This window comes from Scleropages formosus, chromosome 24 (genome assembly GCF_900964775.1).
Source record: "Scleropages formosus chromosome 24, fSclFor1.1, whole genome shotgun sequence".
Lineage (NCBI taxonomy): Eukaryota > Metazoa > Chordata > Actinopteri > Osteoglossiformes > Osteoglossidae > Scleropages > Scleropages formosus.
Genome location: NC_041829.1, coordinates 21,087,484 through 21,109,435, shown reverse-complemented (window position 1 = coordinate 21,109,435; position 21,952 = coordinate 21,087,484). Strand labels below are relative to the sequence as shown.

At 51.9% G+C, this 21,952-nt stretch overlaps 1 protein-coding gene across 1 annotated transcript; it reads right to left on the bottom strand.

Moving 5' to 3' along the window:
• Positions 1-102: 102 nt before the first annotated feature.
• Positions 103-18,264, bottom strand: boc (BOC cell adhesion associated, oncogene regulated). Its single transcript, XM_018760827.2, has 19 exons — positions 17,765-18,264; positions 10,201-10,338; positions 9,406-9,687; positions 6,051-6,197; positions 5,488-5,631; positions 5,076-5,369; positions 4,438-4,710; positions 4,066-4,343; positions 3,793-3,958; positions 3,617-3,682; positions 3,271-3,477; positions 2,945-3,126; positions 2,745-2,844; positions 2,532-2,654; positions 2,248-2,430; positions 1,808-1,989; positions 1,608-1,696; positions 1,338-1,495; positions 103-1,219 (listed from the first exon to the last, which is right to left on the bottom strand). Exons 2-19 carry the CDS (start codon positions 10,319-10,321, stop codon positions 1,059-1,061), a joined length of 3,156 nt encoding a protein of 1,051 aa, XP_018616343.2. The 5' UTR covers positions 10,322-10,338; positions 17,765-18,264; the 3' UTR covers positions 103-1,058.
• Between the last annotated feature and the right edge of the window lie 3,688 nt (positions 18,265-21,952).

Below are 21,952 nucleotides of genomic sequence, written 5' to 3'. Positions count from 1 at the left end.
CAGTGAGTGAAAACTCATCCATCCGCACCCAAAATTAAAGCAGAAGAATGTGACTGGGCATATCAAACTAACAATGAATTAAGAAGCAAAAAGACTGAAAAATATGAGCTTTATTTACATGCAGTTTACATTGGAAGTATTTTTTAAGTGCAAAAACCATGTAAACATGGTACCCTTTGCTCGTCCATGAGTCACAGACCATTTCTCCTTCATTTTCACTCGTACTGGGGGGGAGGGAATAATACTGATGCACAAATCAGTGGAGGAACATTAATACTGAAACACTGGGTAACTGGGAATGGTAGCACAGGTACCACGGTAAGTGGCTGGGAGAGGCAATGCACAGAGGTACCAGTCAGTTCATACTGCTGCGTACAGCAATAAAAATAGGAGTGGTCAGCATCCGCAGAGCATCGCTGTCCATGACCGGTGCTGACCAACACAACACTTTAGGGTAAAACCACGTGACAAGGGCTATGCATCCCACAGATGGGTCTCTGGTACTCCAGTGAACTGAAAAGGGCTTATATTAATAAATAATATGCTGTCTTCTCTACACTACTGCAGGCAGCGTAAGTCGCATACATGTTTTCCCTATTACTACTGTGTTAATGAGAGCAAAATACATTGACCTACTTTCTACTTGAATGCAAAAAAGAAAAAACGGTGGTCTGGGAACCCACATCGCACTTAACTCCCTTCATAACGCGGACGGGGCTGGAACAAACCACAGCCAAACTGCGGGAAAGAGCACCGAAACCCAGCTCTGGGTTCCCTTAAACCAAGTAGCCGCACATACTGTGCCACGCAAGGTGTGCTCAGTCCTCTCAGTCACCTTACAAAGTCAAGGAAATAACTGTCACCCATGAATATTAACATCCATAAATGGCTGGTCAGACACACGTTTTTCTTCCAATTCAGTATTTAAAAATAAAAATTAAAAAAACATTCCTTTATACTATAAAGTATAAGAAAACATACAGAATTATTTACAAAAGTATAAATATATAAATATATCTTATAAAAAAATAAATACTTTATTTTCTTTCATAGTCTGTCTATCCATCTGCTGCGACACGCTCTGTTTCTTTCTCCTCTACATCTGTTCCACTGTGGCGACTCGTAGTCCCCTGTTGCAGTGCATTGTGGGACAGAGCTGGTACACCGCACTCACTGTCAGTTTCCTCCACAGGTGTTAGCAGGGAGCAGCATGGCAAACCTGTGAGAAGGAGATGGTGTGTGAAGCCTCTTCATGGGCATGAATCCTACAAAAAATGTGTTAACTTTATGTTTGGGGGGGGGGGGGGGGGGGGGGGTCCGGGAACATGCAGTCATACCTGTGGTCACGCGACCTTCCTCGGCCACACTCTCTCCAACCCGCCGAACTTTGCTCTCCGGTCCGTTGCACACTGCTGGCTGATGCGAGATGCTGAAGAGCTGCTGGGTAGAGTTGTCTGGCAGATGGCGTGCGTCCTCGTCGTGCTCCTCAAAAGACCTTCAGCAAAAGAAGACATTTGAAGGACACGGGTCCACAAGCCCTTTCCCTGGAACATCTCAAACCACGAAGGTGACGGAGAGGCGGTCCTGCACACGTGGTCCAAACTCACCTGTCCGACAGGCGGAACAGCGTCGGGCAGCCGTTCGCCAAGATCGTCTGAGGCAGCAACGTGTCACATTCCATCTCATGTTCCCCATCCTGCCGCAAGAAAAGCACGTAAGCCAGCGCGCTCTCTCTCTCTCTCACACACACACACACACACACACACACACACACACACACACACACACACACAGAGAGAGAGCTGACCTGATGCAAGCCAGGCAAGCAGTACGCAGAGTGTTTGCCATTAGGGGGGTGGTCTGCTTGGGGCTGGCTTGGGTGCGGGTCCATTGGACAGTGTCCAATGAGTGCCAAACCCTGCAGCGGTACCATGGTGTACTGGCAGGAAGAGATCGGCGTGGTCTGGAAACACAGGTCTGACGTTTGCTCTGAAACCACGCAGAGACAGAGAGGGACACAAACAAACAGGATGAGACACCGACAGTCCTCCTCCCCTCCTGAAGCCATCGCCACCGCGAGCGCCAGCGCTTTGAACGGGAGAAGCGCTGCACCACTGCAGCTACAGGCGACAGTGACCTCCGCAGCAAGGTACCACAGAACTCTGGAGGTCAAAAGCTGCTCAAACGGGGAGGAGAAAATAGCATGGAGTCATGAGGACCAGGAGTCCATTCACAGCCTCTACTCACTCTGCTTGGCCCAGGACCTCCACAGGCAGAAGGGAATGGAGGCGACGATGAGGAAGACCACCGTGCCCAGCACCACGCCTACGATCAAGTACGGCAGATCGCTGGGTCGGGGAATCGGTCCTCCCGAGTGCTCGGTTCGCTGCACGGGCGCCTCTGTGGTCAGCGGACGGGGCTGCTTGCGCGCTGGACACAGGGAAAAGAGGTGCAGAACATTACAGACAACCGGCGAGCGCTTGCGCTCCGCTGGGTGACAGCGCGTTCCCCTCTGGACAATGGAGACGTACCTTTGGTCTCAAGAATGACCACGTTCCCAAACTCACTCTCCCCGCCCTCATTGAAACACTGCATCTTGATGTCGTAGGCTGTTTCCGGCTGCAGGTCCGTGATGGAGTGCCAGTAGCGGTCACCTGAGAGGGTCAGCAAAAGGACCGTCTGCACACTGCGGCCTGTACAACCCCGCACACAGACGGAACTTGTGACAAAGAACAACCAGTTACCTTCAACAACATCCTTTTTGTAGTCGCTGTCGTTGTCGCTGTCCGTGGGCCGATAGAAGATGTAGAAACCATAGATGGGCGTGTTGTTCTGAGGCGTGTACTGTTGGAATGAGAGCACAACAAATCATCATCTATTCAACTCTCAGCTGGCAGCTGCCAGTGCATGTACACATGAACGCGCGCACGCACGCAGTCCTCACCGTCCACTTCAAAATAATGGTGGTCTCATTGATGGCCTCGTTGTATGTAATGTAGGGCCCATTGACAGGACGCTTGGTGTTGCCATGACCACTTCCCACCACTGCATAGGCCTTGGAGGGGGCACTAGGTGTACTCTCCCCGAGGACATTGACCGCTCGCACTCGGAACTTGTAGGACGTCCCTTAAAGAAACGAGCACAAAATGAAGAGGAGCCACACTGAATTCAAAGGACAGAAAAGAAATTTATTAAAAATGAACGGGGGAGAAGCTGTGTGGGGGTTTCATGGGTCATGAACATCAGGGCTGTCCCGAAGCTGGCGCTCACCCTTCGCCAGGCCAGCGATCTCCACGGAAAGGCGGGACGGTGGGATGTTGGACACAGCCAGAGCCCAGTCCTCTCCTTTCTTCAGCTTCTTGAACTCCACCCGGAAGGACTGGATCGGGAAGCCTCTGTTGCCGCGCGGGATCCACGTCACGTACGCAGATGTCTCCGATGCCGTGGAAACGGTGGGTCGGTCAGGGGCTTCTGGGGCTGAGTGGACACACAGTACAGTACAGTCAAAGAAGCACTGCTATAGCAACAGTTACTGAGACAAGCGGGCATTTTACTGTTGTGTTTCTGCAACAGCTCTGCAGTTTGGGGAAGAGCGGGGGTGGTTACTGAGACGTACGGGAGAGACGCGGGGGCTCCGCAGGAACAGCTTTCGGGGGGTCATTCTGTCCGCCAACCTTACGGCCTGCGAAGAGGGAAAAGGCTCCCGTCCATGTCCGCAAACCATACGTGCTGCATACGAGCTTATGACATCTTCAGTGCTCACGCGCACTCTCCACACCCCCACAAACACACCTTTGCCTGTTCGGAAGGTCATCATGGCTGGCTGGCCCAGACCAGCGCAATTCCTGGCAGCCATTTCCACCTCATACAGACTGGCCGGGTCCAACTTGACCAGCGTCAGCTTGTGGAGCAAACCAGAGATGTGGCTGGTGGTCCAACCTTCTGAGGGGTCTCCAGCCTGAGAGAATGAAATGACACGGGACTTTGTGCGCGCGCGCGTACGCATGCTCTCTCCCGTCTCCACTATGCCCTTGCACCGGTATGAAACCGCAGCCCCAGCCTTACCTTCCTGTATTTGACGACGTACTCCAGCACAGGCGCCCCTCCATCATGCCGGGGCTTCCAGGTGAGCTCATACAGGTCGGCTTTCCCAGTACGCGGCTGGCTCAGTATGACAGGCGCTTCCGCTGGGCTCACAGGCCCGCGGAACTCTGCGCAATCCACAGCCACTGTGCTACCCATAATCCCCGGCTTCTGCGATGTCCGGTCACGTAGCACCTTCTCGGGACCGGTAGGTCGCAGAATATCTGGAGAGGGAAGCTTGACTGCCCGGGAAGCACTTCCTGCAAGAGACAGGCGGCCCACAGCAGAGTGAGCGTGCAGAAGAGCGTGGGGCAGCGGAAGCCGGCGAGACGGTGCGGGTTCCCGCCGACTCACCCGTGGGGACGGTGAGCAGACGAGTTGCCGCTTGCGCGCTCCCCACATCGTTCTCCGCCAGACACTGGTAGACCCCATCGTCCTGCGGCCCAACCTGCAGCACCCTCAGCACTCGAGCGGAGAGCCGGTGCCGCGGGGATGGGCTCAGGGGTCGAGCGTTGTGCAGCCACACGACCGAGGGGGTGGGCTTCCCCCGCGCGAGGCAACCGAAGCGAACGCTGCTGCCCCAGGAGACGGCCTGCTGCTGCAGCTCCACGCGCACCTGGGGTGGTTCTGCAGAACGACACAAACGCGTCACGGCACTGGACGGGACTCCCAGGTACCCAGAGCCGCACTGCCATCGCACTGCCATCGCGCTGCCAAGACAGGCGGGCCAAGCCAGCGCACCCCGCACTTGATGGTTGGCTGATTCTGAAGCAGCTGCAGGACAATTTCATTAAGGCGCCGCCAACGTGGGCCTAATTATTGGCAGCTGCTAGGAGACGGAAAAACAACTCTGTCGGGCTTTTCTCCCACAAGTCAGAGACCCGTCCATTGTTTCGTTTCCAAATCACATCTTTGTTCTCCCTCCCAGTCTGAAGGAACAGCTTGCTGAAACAGCCGGGGGGGCATAACCTCCGATCTCCGACTCCGCTTACCGAACACCTGGACGTCATAAAGGATGGAGGCTGAGCCCGGTTCACCGACGCCATTGTCGGCGCGGCAGGAGTACGTGCCCGAGTCCGCCTCGCTCGCCGCGTCGATCAGCAAGTTGCTCAGCAAGAAACGCGTGTTATTGTGGTTCCTCAGGTCCAGGCCGTCCTTGGCCCACGTGACTTGGGGTGGCGGAGTGCCGCTGGCCACACACTCCAACACCAGCCTCTGGCCCTTGGTCACCATGATGGAGCGTGAAGCAGGGGGATAGATGATACGAGCACCTTCCGAGGGAGAGCCTGCCGGTGTAAGAGAGGGAGGATGCGCCCGATCTTTAACCCCACACATCTAGCCAGAGTCACAGAAAGAAGAAAAACAAAGCCAGCGCAGGTTTCCCCGCCACGAGCTCCCACTCACGTCGAATGCGGAGCCGGTCAGTGGACGAGGAAGTCTTGACCTCCTGGGTGACAGGGTTATATGCAGCGCACTTGTAGGTGCCTTCATCCTCCTGGGTGGCATTGACAATCTGCAGGTTCCCTGATGGCATGATCAGGTAGTTCCCTGTATGGTGCAGTGGGGGGGGGGGGGGGCTTTACTCAATATACTCGTCGCGTTCCAGTAAGACAAACAGCAGCTCCCATGAAGAGCAGTCGAGTTTAAACACCAAGATGCTTTAGTTCAAATGTAACTGCTGCACACAAACAATGTTCCGAGATGTCAGAGACCTCTGGCTCTAATGCACTTCGATGGAAAAGATTTTTGACAGGCAATTTAAGATGAGAAAAATAAATCCATAAACAAAATAAACATGTCTTCCCTTCCATATCTGCAGCTTTTCCGATGAGGCAGATGAGCGATAAGGGTAACGACTGCATTCCACCGACACGCTGGCAGAACAGACGAGGAACAGGAACGGAGAGAGGGCAGCAGAGAGACCCACATGCAGAGCAGAGAAGAGGGGGAGGGACAGGGAAGCCCACCTTTGGATGTCTCCAGCCACTCCTGCTTGACGCTGTAGCGCACCTCTGCCTTCGGCTGGCTCTCAGGGAGGTGACATTCGATGACGGCTGTGTTCCCTTCGTCCACTTCGATCTCCTGTTGATCGTCAGGCTCGAAGTCTCGCAGCTCTGCAGAAGGATGACACTTTACTCCCACTCTCTCTCTCTCTCTCACACACGGCGCTCCAGACTTCAGCTCGTGAAGGACAGGCATTTATTGGATCCAGTTCCTCTCAGGTTGGGGACATCCTCTACTCAGAGACAGACACACACACACACACACACACACACACACACACTAAAGAACCACCAACAATGAGACACTGGGGTGTGTGTAGCAGTTTGAGGGCTAAAAGATTTGTAAAATAAACACTCCTGATCTCTGGAAAGTGTCAGCAAACTTGCGTCACAGGCTACTCCTTCCTTTCCCTCCGTGTCCAGCAACGGGGCTGAAGGGGTTCCGCAGTAAAGATGGAGGAACCTTTGAGTTGCAGGAAAAGAATAAGAGTTGGACAGCGTGGGGCCACCAAGAAGGGCCGGGAGCCCAACGGAGTCGAGCGGGGCACTAAATTAGCGTGTGGCCCCAGCAGAGAGGGGGCAGTGTGGGGGAGTGCTCTCAAGAGGCTCAGCCAGCTGAGGATGTGCAGGCTCCTTGGGCGCAGGCCCAGACTCCGACAACACGCCGGTCCGGCGCCAGAGCAGCAAACGGCTCCAAAGAGGCGTCCAGGACCCCGGAGCCTTATTAGGAAATATGCCCAGTTTCATTTCAGTTTTTGTTCGTCAGCATTTGTGAATCTTCTTGCCTTTTGCTTTGTTTGCTTGCTTGTTTGCTTGCTTGCTTGCCGGTGCCGTCGGTCCAGGCAAACCGCACGGACTTCCGAAAAGAGGAATAAAACAAACATGTGGGCGCAGGAAGCGACTCGAGGAAAAGTTGAAGGGCAGCATACGGAGAGGTCATCAGCCCCAAAAACAGACCCCCTGCTGGTAACTGGATAGCCCGTGTCAGGAGAAAGAGGCTAAAGCTGAGAAAGTGGCCAGGTGCCCCCCCGTGGCCCAACTCCCACAAGTGAGATGAGAATCCCAGAATGACTGGAATGGGGAGAGGCTCGAGTTGCTAAATCAATCTGCTCTTGTTTTTACAACCACCCTCCCTGTTTCACTCCTAAATTCCTGCAGCTACACCTTTAACCCCTTCCTCCCCTGCGTTAGACTCCTCTGTGTGTGTGTGTGTGTGTGTGTGTGTGTGTGTGTGTACACACACACACACACACACACACACACACACACACAAGCGGAGAGCAACCTTCACAGGACCGCAGGAGTCCGATCAGCGAAACGTGACGTGCGACTCAAGTACTCGATGAGAGTAGGGATCCCGCAGCAGTGTCCCATAAACAGGACAGACCCAAGAGGTGTCCTCCTCCAGACCCCAACCACGTCCCCTTGGTGAAAACTACCAAGATGTAGCCTGCAAGCCCATGCTAATTCCACAAGCAACGCTACACCTCCACCCACTCCATTCCAAGGCACGATTCTCTGAAGAGGAGCTCGGGACAAATCCACGCTGCCATATTTTCAACCTGAACCCCCCCCCCAACCCCCCGACCCCGCTGTCTTTTTGGCCTCCAAGACTTTGAAAGAATCCGTCTGAACCTCGTCCCAGAGGGAGGCTGCTGTTTCTGCATTGTTCAAAACTCCCAGATTCCCCCTTCACGGCCCCAACCCCATGAAAACATAAAAATGATGAATGACTAGTAACTATTAAAACATTTAAGAAGGGATTGCCAACCAGACTTGGAATAGAAGCTTAGTCATTTTATAAATATCATTAATTCTCACGACAAGCTTAGGAGAAGGAGAAAGTCCACCAGGCATACGCACATTTGAACACACACACAGGACAGAAATGTGCCAATGTATGTATTCATATTTGTACACACAAAACGAACCCAAAGTTAGGAAACAGTACAACCGTGCGTTTATGAGGAAGAGGCACACGCACAAAGGTAGGTGGTGGACAAAAACTCTTTTCATTTCATGTTTGCTAGTTTGGCGTAAATAAGTCTGTTACAAATGCAGCTGTAAAGGTGTCAGTTTGATTTCCAATTAGCAGCCTCAAAAATAATGACAGCATACGGTAAACATAGACACAGCATCAGCAAGAGTAACAGCAGTCACAAGTTGAAACTCATGGACAGGGAGAGACGGACACGTCAGCACAGTTGCTAAATGCCACAAAAGCACAGCCTCAGAAACTACAACAAAACTCAATGTGTGTCAACAAACACTACGTTGCGAGCTTTACACTGGTGGAATTTATGACAGGGATGCTGTTGAGAAACTGCTCCTATCCAAGGCCAATGGAATATGAACTTCTTGGTTTAAGGAGCACATAACCTGGACTCCAGAGCAATGAGGGAAAAAGGGAATATGGGCCGAGGAATCACCTTTCACCCTATTTTCTACACGTGGACAGGTTTAAGTTTGGAGAAAGCCACAGGATGCGTTGATCCCGTAATGTCTGCTGCCAGCAGTTGACCTGAGGATTGCTCTGCATGGTCATTCAATGGTCAAGACATATGGGGCTATTTTACAGGACCAGGTGCACCCTATGGTACAAACACTGCTCCCTCATGATGATCCCACAATCCAGGATCTTAAACACTCCATACACACTGCTAAACAAACTGAACATCTTTCACGGGCTCCCCAATCACCAGACTGAAACATCATCAAACCGTAATGGTCGGTTCTAGAGCATGAAGCGTCAAGTGGATTTCCAGATCCTTCGAACTGGAGGCTTTTCTTCCTGAAGAATGCCGCATGTCCCTCTGCACACAGTTTAGGACTCATGTGACAGCACTTCAAAAGTACTAAAGCTGTTCTGAAGGCAAAGGGTGGAGCCACTACTTATTGTGTCCTTCATATTAATATACTGTTTGGTTTTTCCATTATTCTGTCTACCCGCTGTATATGCATTACCAAGATCAAGATGAGAAGTGGGCAAGAAAAGAACGCAGACCTGACATCACATCTGTACAGATATGAACCTGCTTCCATATGGCAGCACACAAGTGTCTGTCACAATGGGATTTATGAGCTGCCCTAGAGGTGAGTGTCTGGCAAACGTAGAGCTGAACACTCACAGGCTTTGCATTTTGTCCAGGAGGGGGTTTGGGGATGGTGTATCCCCCTGACACACACACAGCTAAGGACCAGCTGAGATTTTGTGCTATTGGATGCAGCTCTGCCTCTCCCAGTTACACAAGGAACACAAACACAAGGTGTATCATCACCACTGCTCACATAAGTCTGTGCACGTGTGTGTGATACTCACTGGCTGCGGTGACGTTGGCAGGCACGCTGGCCACGGCCCCCACGCCGGTTCTGGCCACACACTGGTAGCGTCCAAGGGTGAGGTTAGCGAGGGCAGAGATGACGAGCAGGCCAGGTCGCACCTGTATGCCGAGCTCTCCCAGGTCCTCAAGTGCCAACTCCTGGCCGTTCAAACGCCAGCTAACGTTGGCAGCAGCTGGACGGGCTCCACAGTGCAGGGTGACTCTTCCGCCGAGCTTCTGCACCACAGAGAGCGGCTCCTCTGTGAAGACCGGAACCTCACCTGCACCCGGGAGAAAGAGTGCAACATTAAGATTGATGAACATATGAAGTATTGGGCTGTAGACTGGAGGTCAAACGCATCAGGAATTTCACTACAACCGGCAGCTTCCTGCTTTCAACTTGCATCCTGCACACATTCACATTTATTCATTTACTTGATGCTTTTCTCCAAAGCGACTTGCAGCGTTAAGGTATTTACAATCATTTACCCATTTATATAGCCGGATAATTTTATTGGAGCAATTTATGGTAAGTACCTTGCTCGAGGGTACTACAGCCAGAGGTGATATTCGAACCTACGACCCCTTTCAATCCAAAGGCAGCAGTTCTAACCACTAAGCTACCAGCTGCCCTCATCTCACACAGCAGCACTCGCCTCATAGGAACTGCCCTCATGTGAACGTACATCCACCCTACACCAAACGCGCTTCTGCTCTGGATCTGGTCGAACGTAATTCGGGCCCTGACTTGTCGGTAATTGGGAGCAGGGAGTGCAGTGTGCGTGTCTGCTTACCATCCGTAGTGGCGCCGCCCTTCAGGCAGCACAGCAGCAGGCCGGCAAGTCCCAGCAACACACGCACATCTCGCTCGTGCCTCCAGGAGATCCAGTCTGCTGCTGTGAATCTCCGGGTCATCTTCAAGATCGCACTACCTGGATAAGAGAGAGAGGTATAAGGTGAACGAGGTAAACTAGACCCAGAAATCACAGTGGGCAAACACTGCCCATGGACCCTCCAGGGCCCTCCACCTGTAGCCAGCAATGAGCTCTAAATACAAATGAAGTCATCATTTCACTTCTTGAGCACCGAGTCGCATCACCAAAGACACGGGGGGGGGGACACACAACAACAAAACTTGCCTGGGCCCCACTCTCATACGAGGTTTAAGAGATACATACACCTCTCGGGGCCCATGCACAGAGGCTGCATTCAGCTCCATTCTGGCACGGCACCGACCCAGGGGGTGGGGAACAGGTGAGGGATGACAGGAGGGGGTGGGGTAGGAGGGGGTGGGGGTTCAAGAGCCTAGCAGGACACTTGAGGCTAACACTGTTTACCAAGCAGTGTGAATGCATGTGCCATGTGTGTTTGCCTGAAGCTGCCGTGTGTGTTAAGAGCTCCTGCAGGAGGGTCTCGGCCCGTCTAGTTCCCTCTCCCGCTGCCTGCCAAGTTTCCCCAAATTCTTTCTTGTCAGGTTAAACTAACAACTTCCTGTCAGGATGGAGAGGGTGGTCCTCAACCCCCAGTCTGCCAGCAAATCAATCTGCTCCTCCCCCAACGGACCCCCCCCTTCCCCCGAGCCCCACCCCTCATCCTGTCATTAGTACGGGATAATTAATGAGACTCCAGTGCTCTTCAGAGCCAAGGGAGCCTAAACACACACACACACACACACACACACACACACACACACACACACACACACACACAGAGCGTGCTTTGTATCCCCTCTCACTATACAAGAAACAAATTCCTCTCCTGCTCTCTCCTTCCAAAATGCACACGCCGGTCTGCCACGACCCTAAGGAGCAGAGCAAAAGAAGTACCGGTGTTGGATCGTTGCAGGTTTAACCCTGAGGCCCGGTCTCAGCACTGACCATTAGGACCCAACACCAAGGTGACCGCAAGCGCGCGAGATGACAGCGTGCCGTATTTAGAGACGAGAGCGGCGAGGCTCCCGGAACGACCGGCACCGGTCCGACAAGGTCCCCACGCAGCAGAGCCGTCGTAACGTAACACGCCACCTCACTTTTGGAAGCACTTCAAAGGCATAAACTGCTGCAGTCGAGAGGAAGGATATCTGGAGTGAGGAATGTGATTGCGGTGATATTTCCTCCTTGCGCTGGGATGGGACAGATGCAGATAAGGCTCCTCAATTTTGCCCCATGTGGGAGCAGAGATAAATGCTGCGTCTCCAAGTGACACGGAGCACGCGGTTGCTGGGGGGGGGGGTATCTGCCCCCGAGAGAGTAGAAAAGGGTGGGACTGCCCCTTTGTCACTGTATGGCTTTCTGTATGGATAAATTCTTTTTGACAACCCTGCTAATTGGATAAAACTTCCCTCTCTCTTCTGGAACCCGGGCTTTTTTGCTTTACATTCCATCTGTTTTCTGGTATGGGGGGGTGCGGATCCTTCTCAGAAGGATTGAGCTGCTGAATATTCATCAGCCTCCTGAGGCCCTCCCCCCCACCAGGACTCTCAATTCTGCACAAACAACACAATGCCCCCCCCTTTAGATAAACACAAGCGGTGTCAAGTGTAAGGAGGGCTGGGTTCAACGGCCTCCCCGAGGCTGCGGCCATCAATAGCCCCGTGCATAGCTACCATACGGCGGGCCGGTTGCCCCGGGCGACACTAACAGGCAGAACGCAGCTTAATAGAGTGGAGACTCATTGTGATGCAGCGAGGCGGTGCGCGGACAATGGCCCACGGGGCCCGCTTCAAAAGGGAGCCGTTTTTTTCTGAAGGGCCCGAGGAAGAGTTGATGGGGGCCACTGAATTGCCAAGGGTTGAAGCGAAGGAGCTCGGACTCCCGTGCGGGGCGGGGCCAGGGAGCCACAGCTGGGGTGCCCAACCGCATTCCCACACTGCTGGCAGTCACGAGCGAAAGCTCACAGGTGCGCACGGCTACCTGCATGCCGGGGGATGTGGGTCCCCTTGAATACCACGCACGGTTCAACTTGAGGTTTCAGGGTGCCGGGAAACCGAGACTCAAAGCCGCCGGCACCTGTCAGGACTAGGATCGGGCGGCACCGAGCTCCAGAGAGCTCCGCGCAGGACATCGCCCTGGAGACGCACGTCACGCCCTTCAGCACTACGCAACGAGAGCGGCCGGTTTTCTCAGCACAGCGGACGCCGAGAGGTTCGTCTACGAGCCACAAGCGCAGCGTGAGAGCAGGGACACCGGAGATGCGCAACGCCCTCGGACTCGGGGCCAAAGGTCCGGAACGTCCTCCTGAACGGACCGAAATTCCTTCGGTGCAGGTGGTGGGAAGATTCCTGCTCCCACAGTGCCATCGTACGCTAATCAGGTGCTCTGCCAGCACAAAATTAAAGGCATGAAAGCGCCGCTAATGAGCGCCCTGTAAGCCCAAATTAATGAGCGGCAGATTAACGACTTGGCGAAGCCCCGCCGAGCTCAACGGTGGGCGTCCACCGATCGAGCAAGCGTCGCGCTATTTGCATAATGTAAATAGGGGGAACAAACAAGCATAGGCTCAGTGACCTCTCTGGGCTGTTCCAAAGCACGCCAAGGACTCCACCCTTCAGTACCGCGCTTCCCCAATCAGACTTTGTTCAACTTCTGACCCATTATAGGCAGCAAAGGTAAAATTTATATTTCACTGCTGAGAAGGACCAACATGCACTAATGTTCTCACCAACTGAGGAGGCTGTGCTGGAATAAATTTGCCATTTTCCTTTTTTGACAAATTGTTCAACAGTACATCTCCATTAGTCTAGCTGATCATTTAGCGTCGCTCGAGACGCTTAACAATTCTCAGTTCCATATCCTAATCTTCTTTTCATTATTTACCTAGAGACACAGCTGGGTCATCACTCCTGGACCGAGGACAAGTACCTTGGCTAAAGGAAGAGCAGCAGGTGTTGCGACTCTAACCAACGTGTTACCTGATGGTGAAGAACAAAGAAAAAAAGATCCATCCAGAACCCTCCTGAAGAAGTTCTAGCGCTTCTACATGGAATGCAGAAGCAAGTCCTCAAGCAAGAAACACCGCATCACTGAAGAGAGTCGCACTGATTTCGCAGTGGCTGTACCTGAAACGTCCCCAAGTCACCATAAAGGGACCTAAAAGTGCTCCCAGTCCCTCCACAGTGAGCCACGCATGCCTCAGCTGACACTCTCCAAGAGATTTCCTGTCCACTCAAGTGTGTCATCTTTGCTGCGTTTCCCCCATAGCTGTGGGCTCGCACAAACAGCCCCTATCCCTGCCACAGTGCTGGCACCGGGGGTGCGGTAAAAACAGTCTCAACTACCAACAGCAACCTGGCCAGGTGTGTTTACAATGTAGCGTGATACAAGGAGAACCGTGGGATCTTTCTGCCAAATTGTCCTCACGCAACAACCTATTTCCACCAACTACAAGAGCAAAACAATGTTTTACCAGGGGAAGAAGGTAAGAAGACTAACAGCCCAATTTGTTAACCACTGTCACTGGAGGGAAGAGAATCCTTCTGAAGGATCATTATGAAGATGACATAGTAATTATAACAACACGGAGACCTGCAGCTTATGACAGCCTTTCCAGTTTATTTTGTTATATGATTTTCCATGTCTATGGTTTTGCTTTCGTGCTGATATACACGTTACCGTGCACTTTTCACGAGAGAAAGGGGAGAGTTGTTGGTCGGCCCTCTCCTGCTCCCACTTCCACCTGAGCAGAGCACCTTCTATGCTCTGAGAAAGAGGAGGAGAATTGCGAGTGAGAGTGCAAACACACACACACACACACACACACACACACACAATTCTGCTGTGGGCGGTTGGGGCCCCATACACCCCTGCTGCTACTAGAGCGCGAGTCCATGTGAATGGAACCAATTATAAATCAAGAGCAATTTCTCCACATTATTCACTAGGAATGGAGTCTGTTTTCTATCCACCACACAGCACAGGGTGGAGAAGGAAGGATATCTGATCTGGGTTCTTCAGGATCCCCTCAGACATTCTGCCTCAGCGACTTCCAACCTTGCTACTCTGGTACCAGTGAGGACTCACTGTGGTTGCACCTCAGGCTTTACTTTACTGTGAGCTGACAGTGAATGATTCGTAATACTGTTAAAATAACATGCCGGTAACATGACATAAAACAACAGGGTTCGATCACTGCTCAATCTGTGTGGAGTCTGCATGTTCTCCTCATATCTGCATGGGTTTCCTCCGGGTGCTCTGGTCTCCTCCCACAGTCCAAAGACATGCTATTCAGGTTCACCCACAGTGTTTGTGTATTCCACTGATATGCGGATGAGTGACCCAGTATAAGTAGTGTATCTACCAGTGTAAGTCACCTTGGTGAATAAGGTGTAGTGGGCTGATAACACTGGATCACTGGATTCATTGGAAGTCGCTTTGGAGAAAAGCATCTGTTAAATAAGTAAAGTGGTCACGTGAAAAACTTGTATCAGGAGTATAGGGAAAACAGCAAAAGCATTCAACTGGAGTTAGGACCACTATTTTTAACGCAATATAAAAACACATGGGTAACAAATTCAGTTTAACCTTATTAAAGAATGACTCATCAGCTAATATGTTCAGTTCAGCATTATTTGAACCTTGTGATGCATTCAAATGAACAACGCAATCGGGAATAATCATGAGACAAACTTTTTTTTTTTTTTTTTCCCTAAAGAAAAAATTTCCACAAATGTTTCCAGAACCAGGGTTGAAAATCCCTGTTCTACCACAATGCATTAATGTACAAGTGGTGGTAAAACCATGCTTGTTGCCAAAGGAGATACAGCAAATGTTACCTTGCGCACCCTTCACACAGTACTATGCAAGCGTTCAAAGCACGTAAATCTTTGTCTCCAAAACTGTACACTCAATGTGAGTGTAACAGTCCAAAGATTGTTCTAGTATTCCATAATCTAATCCTCTTTTGTGATTGAAGACAAATAGCAGAAACCTGCAGTGGTCATCCATACACACCTCAGCTGTTCTTTACTGCATTCTTGAGTCTCCTACTCCCCTTCCCAGAAGTCAAACCTCAAAAATCATAATTTCACAATGAGATCATTCTGCACCAAAGAGCTGGAAGAGCTACAAATGTTTCCACCATCAAAAGAATTCCATTAATAATAGAAATATGGTTATCGTGTTTATAGAACAGTTTAACAATGCAAAATGTGTCTCTAGTCACCTCATCTGGTTTAACGTGCACATTACAGAGTGTGGAGCTGGAGTGCGGACAGGTTCTCTCTCTCTCTCACACACACACACACACACACACACACACACACACACACAGTGTCCCGTGTGTGTGTGTCATTATAACAGCTGACAGTCATGTTTCAGGCTCATGCTGGTCTAGTCTCTTCAAGCAACAGGTGCTTTTCACAGAACAAGACCCTCACCTGGGGACTGTTTTGACCTCGGGAACGAACAGATGGGAGGAGGCCTCCGCAGCCAGACTACAGCACTAGCAGAGACCGTTGAAGCACAACCTTCATTTACACTTATTTGTTTGATTTTCTCCAAAGCCACTGACAGTGTTAAGATGCCTACAGTGATTTACCCTTTTACACAGCTGGGTAATTTTTTAAAAGGAGCATATGTACCGTGTTTAAGGGTAGGATCCAAAGGTCACAGGGTTCGAATCTCACTCACTGCTGAAGTACCCGAAACCTCAACCCCAAACACCAGCGCACACAAAACTGCTCTGTATACAAGAGGGGTGGAACACTAACTCATCAGGTGAGGAAAGGCACACGAGCGCTCCCTCCCAAAGCGATGGCAGTCTGCAGGTGTCAAGCAGCACCCGCCGAACCACTCCTCCACACTGTCTCCTACTGCCAGCTTCTGCAGCGCTGGGAGCCACCGAAGGAGCGTGAGGAAACCAGAGCCGTCACTCAGGCAGCCATTCTCCAGGGCAAAATAAAATTATAGTGTGTGGGGGCACTGGGACTGCCTCTACATTCCTGTCAGAAGAGATAATCCTGATCAGAGAGCACCATTCTGCCTGCAAGCGCGCGCGCGCACACACACACACACACACACACACCCGCTGACAGCATGGCTCTGACTGAACAAGCTCACCACAGCAGCCAAGATGAAAGTGTGCCCTTAAGACATTTCTCCCCTTTGTCAATTAAGAAAAATGTCACACCCACAATGAAAACAAACTGCCATAACATCCTGCTGGGCCCACAGCAACATGCAGCCGGAGTGTGTCCTCCTGGCTGAGAGCACCATACCGGGGTAAAACGGGCAAGCGCACACGTACCGTGTCATACACGTGTACGGCTGCTGTCAAAGCCAAAGGTGCACCAGAAAAGAGCTGGCTGGGACTAACTTGGACCCCCTTCGATTCTGATCCCCCCACCCAAAGGACGCACTGCAAACCCGCTAAGTGACGGAGACGCGCTTCGCGGGGGCGCGCAGTCAAACAGCACCTGGAGGTCGGCCGCTCACCCGACATCCCTGGGTCCACGCGCAGCCGCAGGACCACTGTCCTCGCGAGGACGCGCGCGCGCAGAGAGAGAGAGAGAGAGAGAGAGACGCGCGCGCGGGCACAGGTTGACACAGCGCTGAGGTGAAGAAGCGTCAATCACACTAAAGTCCTCCCAAGGAAGCACGAGAGCACGGTGGATAAGGCCAAAAGTACCATTAAAAGCGCGTCGGTGTGTCTGCAGAAGTGTGTGTTTGTTGGTTTAACTCACTCAGTCTCTCCAGGGAAACTCGAACTGCGGTCATTCGGGATGCAGCAGAAGTGCGGGTTCAGTTGTACACACTATGTATGTATGTATGAGAGCGGAGTGTCTGGTCTTCTACCAAGTGCGAAGTTGTGTTTAAAAAGAAAAAAGTACAGAAAATAAAGGTAAAAGTGGAAGGTTTTCAGCGGACACGAGACAAGCAGCCGCAGAGTGAGGAGATCGGTCATGGCGACCGAGGCCGCGGCCTGTGTAGAGCAGCTCCAACACACAGGCAAGAAAAAAGAGCCAAAACGCTCCCCTGGAACCTTCTTTCGAGAACACGCTCGCGACACACACACAAACTTTTACTGACGAAAAATTAGGAAAACCTCTCGAAGGAAGCGCTACAAACCAGCACTGAAGAACTTAGTACACCGAACTGTCGAAAGACACACTTGTGGATGCGACAGAAAGGTCCCAGAAGGCTCATTTTCACCCAATAACACTGGAAAACGGATTATTTCTACGTACACACACGTGTTACTTAAGACGAAACACAACTACGGGCAAAAAGGGCTGCCGAATGAACGAGAAGAGTTCATCTTCGATCGATTCGATGTTTCCCAGTGCCTGCGTACGCGGCGCAGCGGCACTTTACACACTTTTTACACTTTTTTACACTCCCTCCCTCCTTCCGCGAGACTCACTTGGACGTGAAAGCGCTCGGCGAGCAGCACGAGACAGACGGGACTCGCCGCGCTCCTCAGTCAGTCAGTCAGTGGCTGGCGGTGTGCCGCAGCTCGCGCTAGCCCGCCGGGTGCTCGGTCCTCGGCGCTCGGTGACGACCGGCGTCGTCGTCGGGCCGCTCCGACTCCGAGCGAACGGCTCCCTCTCGTCTCGGCCACAAACTCCGCCGCGCCTCTGATTTAGTGCGAAGCTGCGGACATGATTTTCTCGGGCTCCCGCATTGAAAGGCCGTTTTTGGATGAGTGGTTTCCCAAACAATTCCCCTTCCTTCGCGACTCCTTTTTTTCGGGTCCTCCCACTTCTTCCCCCGAAAGGAGGAGGGAATCGGAGCGCAACAATAGCGCCGCTCGCTTCCCAAACTCGCAGGAAAGACTAGAGCGGACTTTGACGGTCCGAGTGCGGAGCGAAGCGCTGCAGGACCGTCGGCGCTCCAAAACACGCTGGAAACCCGAATGCGAGGCGTGTGAAAAGAAATGCGGAAAGTTTAGTTTGCAGAGTTGGGGGGGGGAGAGAGGAGAGGAGAGACGCCCCCCTTTCCCAGCCCTTTCCCTTAGTGCCCCTCCCCCCCACTCCCCCTTGTCCCCCCCCCTCGGTTCGCTACGGTCCCCACTGAGGATGAATCGACCCCCATGCGCTGAGGCCCCCGGACCCCGGAGCAGCTGCGACGTGCTGTGTGTGTGTGTGTGTGTGTGTGTGTGTGTGTGTGTGCGCGCGCCTCCTCCCAGACAGAGACCCCGAGCAAAACATTTGCTTTTATTTACCTTACAGTGTTTTACCCATATGGGGGGTGCGGTGGCACAGTGGGTTGGACCACAGTCCTGCTCTGGTGGGTCTGGGGTTCGAGTCCTGCTTGGGGTGCCTTGCGATGGACTGGCGTCCCATCCTGGGTGTGTCCCCTCCCCCTCTGGCCTTACGCCCTGTGTTGCCGGGTAGGCTCCGGTTCCCCGCCACCCCATATGGGACAAGTGGTTCTGAAAATGTGTGTGTGTGTTTTACCCATTCCTACAGGTGGGTAAACTGGACCGGACTTTGCTGGACCACATCGGTCAGTGTACCTTGATCCAGGGTATCGGTGCTATTTACGTCACCTGTGATTCAGTTCACTGCAGTACTTGCTGCCCGATGACACTAGCAAGAGCAGAGAAGGACCACTTCCGCGGTGCGGTGCAGTCCCCACAGCTGCCCCCCAACGCTGTTTCCCTCAACCGTGCAGCTCGGTCCTTCCGGGTGACGCGTCTGTTTCGCTCACTTCGTAAAAAGGCCTCCAGAGCTGCTTCTTAGGCCCCTCGGAGACCTGAGTTGCTGCCGCTTTGCCGTGGGCTCCTATCACCTCCGGCATGGTCAGCATGTCACGTCACGTGTTCACTTTTGAACGCACAGCTTTAAAAACAAGGAAATAAGCGAATATTCTGGCATGTTGTGTGTGCGAGTTCACTGTGAACGACCGTAAGGGAAATCGGCCGTAAACAGTTACCGTGGATACGGGCATCTTACAAGCAGTAAGTAATAAAACGATGGTTTCATGGCGCTCCAGCTCATCCAGTGTCATTCAGTGCTGCAGGCCCACAAACACCTGAATACATTTATTAAACACATGGTTTAAAAAAGGCTCTATAAAAACTCGGTGAAACAATTTACCATCAAAAGAATGACTTAAAGCAACTGGGATCATCATGATGTGGATGAAAACCGTGGCACTATGGTAGCTCTTAATGAAAGAATTAGGGCTGCTGGTTAGGAACTGCAATGGCATGTTCTATGAGTGGGGGGCATGGTGGCGCAGCAGGACCCTCGCAGCTTCTGTGCTTCCTGATGGGTGTGGGGTTGGAGTCCCTTCCCTGATCTGGCACCCCCAGACACACACAGAGGAAGGTTCTGGTAAACCACTTCCGTTCCTCCTTCGCCTTGGAAACCACCGCTGTGGTCGCTGCGCGCCGGCCTCGGCTCCCCGGCACTTCGGTACATCCATCGTTTGAACGAGGGAAAGGTTAGGGGAAGGGGTAGGAGTAGAGGTAGGGCTGCAACTGGCTGTACGTGAATGAGTGAGGTAAAGTGTGGTGGACACTAGAGGATGGAAGTGGAGTCAATGGAGTGAGTGCCATGGTACAGTACATCAAAATAATTACATAAACACATAGATACATGTAGACTCTGCCAGAACATGAGTACTGTGACAAATCTGGGGGACGTTGTTGGAGACATACATTTTCACACACGAGATACTTGATGTGGTGGCTCCTCAGTGGGGCACATTTAATGTAGGAGAAGATCATTGGTCTGGTAAGTATAAAGTAACACATCTTGAAGGAAATGCAATAAATATTTACCTCATTTATTTATTATCACCGAGAGCAACTTACTGTGACTCTAATGAAAGGATCCTAAACTGAACCCCAGTAAGATTAAAAAAAATATGAAATTTGATCATTTCAAAACATTTTGGCACATTTGGTTTTATGAAAACTTTTAGCATTTAAAAAAGCTTCACTCTCATCTTCCCTTCAAGTTGTGTTTTACAGGGTTTACTGTGCAAACACAAGATACTACAGTGCAGGAGTGAGACAAAATGTACACACACCGATGCAGTGAAACTTACAAACGACACACACACACACACACACACACACACACACACACACACACACACACACACACACACACACACACACAGAGTCATGCCCAGCTGACCCTCCCCCAATCCTTCACAATTGCTGCAGGCTGCATTAGGCCCAGACAAAAGCCATTGTGACCAAGCCATGAAAAGCCCATTAACCATGCTGCATCTATAGCCGTCGTGCACAGAGAAGCTCCCAGCATGCCTCTCTCGTAGAACCTGAGCGAACCCGTGCGTCACGAAGAACGGAATCGTGCTTCGGCTTTTCACGCAAACCCCTTCCCTACGCCTTTGCCGCCTCCATCCTCCCTGCTTTCTTCAGCCCGCAGCACCGCTAGCGCCGCTGCCCCCGCCCCCGGTCCCGCCGCCCGGGCCATGCGGCGTCCGTGCGTCGGCTCTCCTCTTCATCCCGCTCGCCGTCGCTCCTGCAGACGCCAAGAGCCGCCCGTCGACGGAGGCGTGTTCTCCCTTCGCGCCACTTCTCTGTTTCTTGCAGCTTGTCATATTTTCATTTTTCTCCCCCTCTCTCAGATTATGACAGGCTCAGGGAGGAAAGGAGAGAGAAACTCTTTCCAGATGCTTCACTTGGTCCCATAATTGTGCCTGGAGCCAAAGGGATTGTGGCGTCAATCACTGCAGGAACACAACTGAGCCGAGGCTCATTTCACATCGGAGTTTTCCTTGAGTTCGGATACTGCAGCACATGATGATGATGATGATGATGATGATAAATTATTATTATTATTATTGTATATTGCCAAAGCATATTCACTCCTCACCATCTGGGAATCTACTATCCATTATTGTTTATCTGAAAAGATTAAGTAAGCAAAGTGCAATATTCTCTCCTGCTTTCTAACTGTATGATGCCAGAGAACCATAATTAACCCTAAGTAATAACACTGATGGAGCACACTAACACCGTGTGTGTGTGTGTGTGTGTGTGTGTGTGTGTGTGTGTGTGTGTGTGAGGCGGGCTTCCAGGACTCACAGCTCTTCCAATTGTCCTTCATAGATGTGGAGTCATTTTCAATTCAGGCGCACAGAAATACAGCTGCCTGGACAGGAGTGTGTGAGAGCACCAGCTGTAACCGGTGTGTGTTGCACGATGGGTCGGCCGTGTGATCTGTGTTCCGTGAGTCGATATTTTGTGCAAGACTGAGTTGTGCGCTTCGGCACAGACCTGCGGGTCATACGGGCTCACGTGTAAAGTGTTGTGTGGCAAGGACCAGCTTTGCGATTGGTGTGTGTGTGTGTGTTTACGGCATTGGCTTTGCGATGCCAGGCACTCCGAGGGGTGCAAGTGTACACGGTGTGTTTGTTTGTGCTGCGTGGACCTGCATTCTAAGTGCAGTGAGTCGGTGCAGCGTGTTTTTGTGTTTCATAGGCCACAGCTGCCCTGCTCCAGTACCGCTGCACGTCTCTCGTAGTGCGTGTGTGTGTGTGTGTGTGTGTGTGTACATAATGAGCTGTGAGGATAAATAAACATGGCACTAGAGTCGGTCACGTGGCATTATTATCAGAAAACAGAGCA